The sequence below is a fragment of the Protopterus annectens genome, chromosome 7.part0 (assembly GCF_019279795.1).
Source record: "Protopterus annectens isolate FY-2018-M chromosome 7.part0, PAN1.0, whole genome shotgun sequence".
NCBI lineage: Eukaryota > Metazoa > Chordata > Ceratodontiformes > Protopteridae > Protopterus > Protopterus annectens.
Window position 1 is genome coordinate 483143449 of NC_056739.1, and position 12412 is coordinate 483155860.

The 12412-nt window shown below is 41.4% G+C and overlaps 1 protein-coding gene across 1 annotated transcript in view; it reads left to right on the top strand.

The window, feature by feature from the left end:
• The window catches only part of MINK1 (misshapen like kinase 1), a 1658622-nt gene that overhangs the window by 1140517 nt on the left and 505693 nt on the right, over nucleotides 1-12412 (top strand). Inside the window, exon 20 of the mRNA XM_044077078.1 lies at nucleotides 2842-2927. Coding sequence (XP_043933013.1) covers nucleotides 2842-2927 — 86 coding nt within the window. The remainder of the gene's footprint in view (nucleotides 1-2841; nucleotides 2928-12412) is intronic.

Consider the following 12412-nt stretch of genomic DNA (forward strand, 5'->3'; position numbering starts at 1 on the left):
GGGGGCAGGTCTTGCCCACTTTGCAGGCTAACTTGGAATATAGCTTTACAGTGTGATATCACTACAAGCATCCTACATTCCATCAGAGCAAAACTGTGCGACAGAAAAGCTGAGAGGGACGGGGCAAACCCTCACGAATGGAAACTAGATCAGGGGTCTTCCAAGATTTGAGTCTTCTGTGTGAAGAGTTCAAGCATACCTATTTTACCTTCTCTCTGAACACTGATCTTGCAAGATTTTGCTCCAGGCCTTCCTGAAGACGGCCTGGAAGACTGATGCCTTTTCCTTGGACAGGAATCCTGTGTTTTTTTTCCACTGATATCCAGGGTACTTCTGAAGATTCAGAAGGAATTATCAAAGATTGTTGTGATGGCTCCCTTCTGACCCAGGCAACAGTGGTTCTCCCTTTTGGAAATGGTCGAAAGCAATTGCCACAAGCTTCCTCACAGTTTATCTGCTCGCGCAAGAACAGTGTTGGTGGACCACATCAGCTTCATTTGCCTGGATGATAGGGTCTCAATTACTTTTAAGCACCTGTTTAGTGAGAACATGTAGGACATACTGATGGAGGAAAGAAAGCCTGCTACTAGAATATCCTGTGTTAGCAAACAGAAAAGGTTTTTACTTGGTGCCAGCAACATAACTTGTGCCCATTCAGAGCTAGTCCTCTGGTTTTACAAAATGTTACTATCCTGTGACCTTTCTTACTCCAGCATCAAGGTTCATCTTGACCATTTCAGCATGTCTGCCTAAGGATCTACATCCTTCAATGCCTTCTCATGTCAAAATGTTGTGGAAAGAAGTTTTGCATGAACAAAGAAAACCATTGACTCTTCCTTAGCTTCTCCAATGCAAAATTAAGAACCCAACACTTGCTCCATTTGAACAAGCTAACCTGGCTTTGTTCTTAATGTGAACAATAGTTTTTCTGATTGTTGTAAACTTTGTAAGAAGGGTATCTGAGTTGCAGTCTCTTATGGTGAGTCAGCCCCGTCTCATTTTCCACATGGATAGGGTTTCTTTCACGAGTTATTTTATACCTAAAGTGGTATCAGAATTTTAAGTCAAGCTAACCATGTCTCCATTTTCTCTCTTGAACCTAAAAATGAGGGAGAAATACTCCATACCTCGGATGTCCACAGACAACTGGGTACTATCCTGACGGAAGTAAATCTTTCAGATCTTTGGATCTGTTAATTTCTTGTGACTGTAAGAAGGAACAACTCATGTCAAAGCAGACTATTTCCAAATAGGTAACTCCGGAAGGTTTTGTACCGAGGCGCTAGAGAAAAAAATACTTTTGGGTCTGGACCAGTGGTCTTGATTTTCTTATTGTTGCTAGTTGTATGGACTATTTCCAAATAGTTGTTTAAGGCCATTTGGCGACCTGTGCCATGCACATAGAGCAATCTCCGACCCAACTTTGATGGAAATGCTGCATATTCGCAAGTCAAATGTCACACAGGTCATTCGCTCAAAGGACCTTAACCTGGTATGTGACATGAACAGAACGTGCTGGAGAGAGAGGTTTTTCTCAGAGGTTGCCACACCTTTGGAACAGGCTTCCTGTTCATGTTAAACAAAGACCCCCATTGCCCCTATTTAACTGCAGTATGGGTGATTGAATGGGTAACCGAAAATTTACCCCGGGGTTCCACCTGTGTCCCTCTTGGACAAGGCAATAAGTGCTGATTTTAGTGTATGCTTGAACCAGACACCTTGTGAACACCAGTTGAACTTGGCTAGGCTTGTAAAGGCCGCCGTTAGCTTGGTAACATTCTACGGTCAAAAACTATTCCAGGCATGGGCAAGGCCCAGTCTAACAGAGCCTTTACTTTTGTTTCTGAAGAGCTGGCTTCTACAAGTATTCTAGAAACAGTAACTTGGTCATTTGAATGTACTTTTACAAAGCACTATAAGGTAGATTCCTTCTCTAGGTCGAGATCAGGCTTCTGCACTCTTCTCCTTCCACTTCCCAAATGTAGTAAGCTAGGGGTTATCTACCTGTATAGCTAGGCTACTGCAGCAGTGAACAATATGATGAACATATTATAGTTGTGTAAGTGAACTTACCATAACAGTAGATGTTCGCATGATCACTGCTCCAGCAGCCATTCCCTCGCCCCCTCGCTCCACCCCATTTTGTTATATATATAATTTTTTTTCCAAAAGGCATTAGTATTGGTTTCCCCTTTCTGAGACATTTATGGGTCAGATATCTCTTCAACTCTCATTCTTCTTGGAGGTTCTATTTTTACAGGTTATATTTCCAGGATCTATCTGGCAGGTTATGCTTTCTCAATCCTGTAGGTAGAGTATGATGGACTTATCCTATCACAGGAAAGCTGTATAGTTAACATAATGATAGATGTGCCAGGTCTATTTCCTGTACAACCCTTATTTCTTTCTCCCTGCTCTCTTGGTCTGAAGATGAATGTTGATGCTAGGAGTCTCCTTTGTCTTCACATACTAGCACAGGTCTGGTGAGGTGCTCATTCTGCACACACAGTTGGTGGTCTTGGAGTATTAGGTGCCAAGTTGGTTGAATTCTGCTGTCTTTGAGTCCAAAAGATAAACATTTTAATATTACGTTAAGTAAGTAACTTTCATATTTTGACTGACACTTCAGTTTAAATGTGAGACATGCAATCTGCATATTTCTTTCTAGGAAAACCTGGAGTACACATTGTGCAGCAGACTGGTATAAAGGAATTGAATTTCCAAAATGGAGTGGTCCAGCAATGTGTGGTTGCATACTTCTAAGCGCATGTTTTTCATCTCAGCTGTGATTTCACTTTACTCCACAGCACTGGTGTTAATTATTAACTTTTCTCCCTGTAGGTTCCACAGCGAACAACGTCTATAGCAACAGCTTTGAATAGCAGCGGTTCTACTGGAAACAGACATATACAGGCAATCCGAGCAAGGTAATGTTGCTTTCATTTTTATTCAGCTGTACCTAGGTCTTAATTGCTCTGTCTGTTGGTGGAATGCTTGGATACAGCCTTCTGGAATGCTTGGAAACAGCCTTCTGTGCCCTCTCACATGGTGACTGCTAAAACATTTTTAGAACTAGTATATATGGGTGCACATTTCCCCACTTTGTCCTGTGCATGATGTCCCTGCTCTGGATTTGTGGATGCGTATTTTCCTCAAGATTTTAATGCAGTTCTTGTTACAGGCATGACTGCAGGGGCTGTTCACTGCTGATAAAGCTTAGACCACCTTGGTGTACGTATGGTATCCATGTCATGAGTAAGTGTCAGTGCAGATGCAGTCTTCAGTTTTTTTACCTGTTTATGTATATTACTGTGGAGTCTATTCCAATCGTAAAGGCTGTTTCCACTAGGAGGATTTCAGCATGAAGAATGCCAATTTCCAGGAAGATTAAGGGCTTCTTCCATCTGTGACTGGTCAGAGGTTTTGCTCATAGTTCTAAATCAAAAGCTGCTGGACATGTGTAAAACAGTTTTAAGTTCAGGCTTAGGTCCTTTGAGTCTGAAGAGCCTGCACTGGTCTCCTTCCTTCCTATTTTTCACAGCACTGTTGCCTCCTAATGAGAGGTTTTAGGCCCTACATGTTTGTGGATATTCCTGTAAACAGCCGGCTTTATGACCTTGTTCATGTATGAAATAGAAAAAGGAAATGTTAAACTGTTCACTAGAGAAGTTCTTCAAACCTGAGATACATTTCTGAGTCAGAACTACAGCCAGAAGGATCAAATTCTTTCAGACTACTACCAGTAAGAAGCTGGCCTTCACCATCAAATACTGTGACCCCCCCCCCCCCCCCAAGTATCTCTTATATAGCCAATTCTTGGCCTTTGGCCTTCCTTAAAGATTTGTTGCAGTGGGTAGTGGAAAATGACGAATGTATGATTGGCAACATGCTTTAGCACATGGGTTTGTACTTTTTCTAGGACTTCAACTGACGTAGCTTTTATGTTGCTGTTGGCATGCATGCCTTATCACCATATACTCGGCTGGAAGTAAGGGTTATATTGTTCAAAAGCTCTGGTTCTGCTATCCTTCCACTCCAAAATTGAGGAGCAGGTTTCTTGCAACCTATACGTTTAGGTTGTGGCTGAAAATGTTCTTTGGACCAGCCCACGTACCTGCTTATCAAATACTAAATAAATACATTCTTTATATGTTATTCTCATGAGTTCTTTTTATTTCTATGTAATTTGTTCCTTCCCTTTTCTAAACATCCCACATCCATTTTATCTCCCTTAAGCTATTTTCATTTACATTTTCTAGTAATGGCTGTTTTGGCAGCCAGAACCTTTGAACTTGGTATGTCTGTGCAATTCTGATTTACATGTTCAGGTAATTTACAGCTTGATAAACTGGGTAGATGAGCTGGTCAGTTGACCTTTTCACTCAACCTGGGTACAGTAACATAATATTTAAAGCAAGTACAATGTTTAAAGTTTAAAAGCCACTAAGTTGTTGTGTCTTTCGGCTTTTCCTGGTTAGGGGTTGCCACAGCGGAGCTCCGGTCCGCTAATGATTGGTAGTTGATTTTTACGTGCCGAGTTACCAGCCCTGACGCACAACCTTCAACGAAGGTACGCCCATTCACGCATGTCACCATGCAGAAGACGCTCTAACTGAGAATCGAACCGGAAAGCGTCTTACTGTGAGGCGACAACGCTACAGGAAATAATAGAATGTGTAATGGAGGTACTGCAATTAAAAATCAAAAATATTAGGATTAAACAGTTGCAATTTTTAGAATGTATATCTACAAAGTATGCGTTAACATTTCTGGTATGAAGGAGTACACGCTGTTTGTACCTGCACAAGCAGTTAGCTGGTAATCCTGAAGCTGCATTTATTTTTTTTTTTCTCTTCAGATGCTCCTTGACGTTTTTAAATGTTTCTAGATTTTTTTTGTGTACTTAGCCAATTCCATAAAAAGCATCATATTCTTGAGAGGGCCTTTTCACCTGCAGAAAGTCTTAAGTGTAGATCTGATCAAAGTGAGAGGGTTATCGTGGCTGTTGCTAGGGGGAATACTGCTGTTGTCTTATTCAGCGTAATTATTTGTGGGGCGGAAAATAGCCTAGTTTAAGAATTTTAAATAGCAATGTACTTGATCCTAGTTCAAGTTTTAGTTGCAATCATTTGATCATCGAGCATTTCTAACAATGTACTCTAGGGAATTTTTAAAATTTAAACAAAAAAACAAAACACTCACAGAAGCAAATATTCCATTACTAAAAATACTAATCTCACACATAAACAAATATTTTTAATTCTGATTGGCTACTCTGGCATTTAAATGTGATATAAATTTAGCTGGTGTGGGAAGAGTTTTTATGGTCTGACGAAGCTGATTGTGAAAGCACTTACCAGTTGTATCATTCCAGCACGCGTGCTTTTGTTTTATTAAAGATTTATGGTTCCTCATTCCGTGGTTTATTCCATTATTTGTTTTTGTGTGAGATTAGTAATTTTTAAAATCTACCAGCTTGTTACGCTCTGAAAAATCTTGTTCCCGTTTCCTGTGCCTTTCCTGTCGCGTCTCCAGCATTTGCTAGTTGAGGAAAAAATTCTCTGAAGCCAGCTTCCGATATAAACATACCTATGCAAATGTGTCCAAACAAAAATGCTAAACTTTCTGGATTTTGTTGCATACTTGGGAATCCTATCAAATTGAACACCTGAGGTGGCTCTGGGTCTCCTGTACATTCAACCCATCTTGCTGAAGCATCATGAGTGCAGGACAAACAATGCCAAGCTAAAAGAATGCCACTGAGCATTTGCAGGAGAATAAGTAGTGGCGATAGCCCTTAAGACCAGCACTTTTAATGTCCAAGGGTCTGTGATCTGTACATAAAACCAGTAATACTTAAAGGTGCACAGGTCATAGTTAAAACAGTAGTTTTTTTTTTCTTTTTTAAACAGATGTCCTGCCATAGTTCCAATGTAGATTGCCTTTCTTGTCTCTCTCAAGCATTTTAAATTACTCCGATTTAGTTATTGTGCAGTATTTTTCAAGCTCTAGTTTCCCCTTAGCAGCATCTGTCCTAGGCTTGACTCAAACCTTTACTAGAGCTACTGATCCACATAACTGTCCCTGTTCCTTTCTGTCTACCTATAATCTACTCTGTCAATGTTTGTTCTTCTTTCGGCTTTTCCTGGTTAGGGGTCGCCACAGCGGAACTCCGGTCCGCTAATGATTGGCAGTAGATTTTCTATGGGTGCCGAGATGCCAGCTCGACGCCCAACCTTCAACAAAGGCACGCCCATTCTACACATGTCTTTTGAACGCCACTCGACCGCGGGGAGGACATGCAGACTCCACACAGAAGGCGCTGCAGCCGAGAATAGAACGGGAGAACCTCTTGCTGTGAGGCAACAATGCTACTGCTGCACCATCCATCTACTCTGTTAATCTGTTACTGAAATCAATCTCTAACGTGCAGTCTAGATTTCTGCTTTGCCTCATAATACTTTTATTACCTCACTTTCTTGCTGATTAGTATAATAAAGGGAAGATTTTTATTTAGTGCTAGAATAGCTACCCTTGAGTCACACATGCGTTGCCACACTGATGTGGCTTTATGGTTTTATATTTTAAAATAGTCATTTTGCTGATCTTTTCCTTTTCTTTTAGGTCAGGAACACACTTAATCAGTCTGAGAAGGAAGTGGTTAACCAGGCTGCTTTGCTATCAGTGCATAATCTTGACGCATAGGAATTTATGAAGTGAAGTATTTTGTTGTACGAGGCATGCATTGAATCTCTTAGTATTTTATTGATTTAAGGTTGCCAGCTTTCAAAACTCCTGACGTACTGATAGAAAACAAAGAGCAGGAATGATAGCATCATGGTAGTTAGTCGTGATACCCTTTTGTGCAGTGTCTCCATTCGTAGCATGCATGTTAGAGAGATTATTGAGAGGTGCAGACCACTAAATGGGGAAGCTGTGAACATGCATCATTTTGAACAAGAGAATCTTTTCTAGTGCTCTAACCTTTGTTAAAGTTCAAACAGCAAGTTTACTGACTCATAGATGTCTTAATGCATTTGAAAGTGAAAATATGTGATACAGTGCTGCTGTTTGCATCATCCACCTTTGAAACGGTCATGGTCTGAGTTTGAAGGCCTTGTGCAGTAGGTAACTGTTGCACTTTCCATGTTAGATATCCCAAAACCTGAAAAAAATTTCTCTTTGTGTACTTGTCTGCTTGCTGTCGCATCAAACCAGAGGGTCTGTATTAGTACATCGAAGTTTCAGAACTTCGAATGTTCTAATATCGACCCCTGTTCAGCGAAAGCTGAAAACATCGAACATACAGAACAGCGAATTGTTTCCTTGAGGAAAAAATTTGCTGTTCCAAAACACACACAACACAAGCACACCAAACAAACAGCAATCCACACACCTAAAATCTTACACCTAACCCTACACTAAACTTATACATACACCACTAACTATCTACTTACCTTAACCCTAACCCTAAGGTCCGTCACTATCGCACACTCACCTCACCCGCGCCCTAACCCTCACATCCACACAATCGCACATACTTAACCCGCCCTAACCCTCACGTCCACACAATCGCACATACCTAACCCTAACTAAACTAACCCGCGCTCAATCACACAGTTACCTGAACCCGACCTGTAACTTTCCACCACAGCGCTGAAAATACCGTAGCAACAGAAACGGGCAACCAAATTCTTTCCCTAGGAAAAAAATCGGTTTTCTGTAGCTTCGATATTTTCAGCTTTCGCTGAATAGGGGTCGATATTAGAACATTCAAAGTTTTGAAACTTCGATGTTCTAATATAGACCCAAACTAGAGGGTAGGTGGGTGTACTTAGCCTCCATTATTTTTGTCATTCACATGATTCAGATAAGTGTTCTAACATTTTTTGAAGGGTTCACACACTCTGGGGGACATGAAGTAATTAGATAATTGGAATTTGATTAATGAAAAATGTACAACAAACAGCAAAGGAAATCTGGAATGATACTAAACAGAACATAATTTAAGACAATGGAAGATGTTTATGAAATTGGACAATAAAATACAAGCTGTGTAAAAATGTTCCATTGATATTGTATGTAGGGCAAGTGTATTTCCATAGCCTAAAGGAATTCTAGCAGGCTATAAATAGTGAAGAGCTTGCATGCAAGATTACATAAAAGCCAGAGTAAGCTGCAGGTAGTCTGCAGTGTCTAGTGGAACAAGTGGGGTCAGCTTTACCAGATCTTAGTTTACTTGGAGGGCATGCAGATGCACCTGTTATGCTTTTTTTTGTAGGGTAATTCATACATAGCAAATTGAAAAACCATAATATTAACCAAGGGGTGAGGTGTAATGGTAGATGGCAGTTGAATGAATGTAAACATTAGGAGGCACAAGCGTATATTAGAAAAACATTGCAAATATTGAGTCGAGACAAAAGATTGGAAAAGGGATTTTCCCGTAGGATTTGAGTTTGGAGAAAATAGTGTAGGACTGATGCAGCAGCTAGGTGGGGTTAAAGGAATGGTGACCCTTAATTTTAGGAACAGAATGATAAAAGGGGGATGGATGGCTGGAAGGATTGGGAACATACAAAACAGACTTTCAGTTTGTGAAAGAAACAAGAGTATCACACACAGGGCTGGTTGCAGAAGAAAACAGAGCACCTAAAGAATTAACCAGCTTTGGTTTAAGTTTATTATAGTGGTCGGGACAGAGCATCTAAAATGTAAAAAAAAACAGTATCAAGGTCCTGTAGGGGGCTGTTGGAATCGGTGAATAAATGGTGTACAGTACAGATAAACAATGGAGGGATATTTTTGTGTTGCCCAAATATGCGACTAAATCAGAAATACTAGCCAGACATCGGAATATGTTCCCATAGAGTGATGGATGGGTGATGTTATTCGTGTTTCACTGTTGCAGTCATTACATTTGGGTAATCTGCTGGCAGGTTGCCCTCAGTTGGCCAGATTAACAAAGTCTTGGGTCCTGCGTCAGATGCTGTCCCTTCTTCCATGATGTCAGGTTGTCAGGGGTATAAAACATACAGCTGACGCCATTACATCAGTCTTTCTTGCCCCGCGGTGCCCGAAGCAGAAGCAGTTCGCAAGTGCCGGTCGGCCGACTCCTGAAATTTTCATTTTTGAGTTTCAGAACTAAAGTCTTCAACTAAAAAGCTAAGTACCCCATTGGGGAAACTTTTTCTTGCTCCTTACCGATGTCCGTAAAAGTTAATAATCTCATTACTTGTGGGAAGCAAATACCTCATAAGGATTTTCATTTGTACTGTATTCCTTGCCTAGGCGCTGACCACAATGTGCCTTGCTGTCGGTTTTGTGCTAAATTTAATCAATGCACTATTAAACGTCAGTATATTTTTGCTTCTAAATATTTTGACTCACCCTTTAATTATCCAGAAATGTCATCCGTTAGCAAGCCAACTACTGGAATACCTAAAAAACACAAAGAAAAAGACAGAGAGAGGCAGTCAAGGTCCAAAACAGATGACGATGCTCTCCTAAGCCAGTCGCCAGTTCACCGGTACTCAGTGAGGTGCTTTCGCAGACCCTGATACCCGCTACTTCTGATTCGCAGGCCTCTACTGAGACCCATTCAGAGTCCGGTATGCCGCGAGATGCTTCAATTATGGAACCCGCGGATGTCTCTACCTTAGATGGGTCCGGAGCCACTGTGCAGGCACTGGCTTCTGAGGGTGTTTTCAGGCCTACAGATTTGTATATTAGACTGACGCCATCTTCAAAACTAAGGCCAAAATCTAAATCTATGTCTAAAAAAAAGACACCTGGGCCACATGTGCAGGCCCCTATGCCTAAAAAACAAATGATCAAAATGGTTGAAGATTTAATTACTCTGAACAGGGGTAGCCAACCCCCTCCTCCTAAGAGGCCTAGGCAAACATTGATTATGAATCTTCTGAACAGGATTCTATTTCTTCTGACTCTTCTAATGAGCAGGATTTGTCTATTCCTACTTATGAGGACTCTGATGCAGAAGATTCCATTCCTTCTGCCCCCCCCAGAGATTTTTCTTTTGGGGAAACTTTACAAACCTTATGGGAACATTTCCACTGGGAAAGTCAGGATTTCTCTGATTCTAAAAAGAGACTTGGGGATTTTCTTCTTCTTCCTCAACATAGGCCTTTGGCTATACCTCCAGCCCTAGACATTGTTGATTGTTTTTTCAGAATCTAGTATGGCTCCTGATTCTCTGCCCTCCGGCTCCTTGTAAGCCAGACAGATACTACAGGGTTCCTGTCTCCCACAAATTCCTTTTCAAAAATCCTATTGCAGACCCTGAAACTATTTCTCAGGGTCCCAAGGGCATTAAGGCCTCTACTGCTAAAAATCCTACCCCTTCTGATAGAGATTCCAGGGCACTGGATAGATGGGGTAAGAAGGTTTACACTTCTGCAACCTTGGCAATCAGGGCTTTAAACTGTTAATTTCATATGCTTAAATATCAGCAGCATATCATGGGACTGCTTAAACAGAAAATGATGTTAATTTCAGACTGTGTGGAAAATAAGGATTTACAAGATTTATTGCATTCAGTTGAACAAGTTGAAAACATACTTTGCAATGTGGTTTTGATTCTTTGGAGGCCTCTTGCAGGGCTGCTGTAACTGGCTGTGTACTACGAAGGCATGCTTGGCTCAAAGAGCAAACTCTGCCTGATCATGTTCAAGCAAGATTGTTGGATGCTCCTTTACAAGAGGACCGTCTCTTTGTTAATAAGGCTGAAGAAGTTTTAAAAAAGATGGAAGATGAAGCTAAATTTATGCAAACTGTGAAAGATTTCTTACAAGTGCAACCTCCAAGATTTAGTAGCCACTGGCCTACTAAGAACTGGTCCTTTCCAGTTCCTTCGAAAGCCACTCAAGTCAAACCCAGACATTCCAAAGGCTCCAGGTTTGTCACACGGGACTTTTAGAACAAAACAATGGGGTGCCTCCTCCAAATCTGGAAACAACAAGGCACCTCCCTATGGTAAGCAGTCTCAGTGACTTCCCTCTATACTTACCAAGCACTTACCTTTCAGCCGTCCCTTTGGGGGGGGAAACTGGCACTTCATTTCAGAAACTGGCAACTTATAACCCAGGACAAATGGGTTGTAAATATAGTATCCCAGGGATACAGATTTCATTTCCACATGTTGCCAATCCCAAACGGATGGCCAGACCTGCCCCCAAATCAGTGGGCAGAGGCCCAGAAACAAGTACTGTCTCTCATGAACATGGGAGCTATTCAACCAGTTCCAGAAGAGGAAAAGGGACAAGGTTTCTATTAAAGACTTTTCCTGGTACCCATAAAAGACAAATCATGGCGTCCAATTCAGGACTTATCTACTCTAAACACATTTCTGGACATTCCAAAATTCAAGATGCTGATTCTTCAACAGTTACTTCCCATGCTAGACATAGATGCCTGGTTGGTAACTCTAGATTTAAAAGAGGCTTACCTGCATATCCCAATCAGGGAATCTTGCAGAAGATACCTCCGCTTCAAAGCAGGCTATTTGCTTTACCAGTTCTCTGCACTGCCCTTTGGCTTATCTACTGCGCCCAGGGTCTTTACAAAGTGCCTGGCTCCAGTAATTGCATTTTTGCAGGCAAAGAAATATTCAAATATATCCATACCTGGACGATTGTCTAATTCAGGCAGAAAGCAGGGACATTCTTCAAAAACATCTGGAGTTTGTAAAAAAAAAAAAGGTTCTAACTTATCTAGGGTACACCATAAACGAAAATAAATCACAACTGGTACCCTCTCAAAAAATTACATTCCTGGGTGCAAGCTTGAATACAACTGCCCAGATGGCTTACCTTACGCCAGAAAAGCAAATTCATTTGGTGACGTACTTCAGACAGGTGGCCACAAAAACCCTGCTATCTGCAAGACAAATTCTGCAAGCCTTCGGGTTCATGGCCTCCTGCATTCTTCTAATTCCATATGCAAGACTGCATATGAGGAAATTTCAGTGGTACTTAGAGTTTATGGAGTCAACATTGTCACAGCCTAGAAACAATGATTCCTGTCATTACCTTGCCTGCAACTAGAGTTCCTATGGTGGGCAGAGGCCTGCCACCAAAACAAGGGACTGCCATTCACTCCATCCCCTGCTGCCCAAACCCTAACTACAGACACATCATACTATGCTTGGGGGGCTCATCTGGCAGGGAAGTGCATTCAGGGCAGATGGAGCCCAAATCAAATGCACCTTCATATCAATCAAAAAGAGATGCTAGCTGTACAGAATGCACTGACAGCCTTCAAGGACTATCTTCATCCAGGACAATTAAGAGACAGACAACACCACAGTTATGTGGTACATAAACAAGCAGGGGGTACACACTCCTACCCCCTTTGCAGACTAGCCATGGCATTGTGGAACACTGCTTTGACC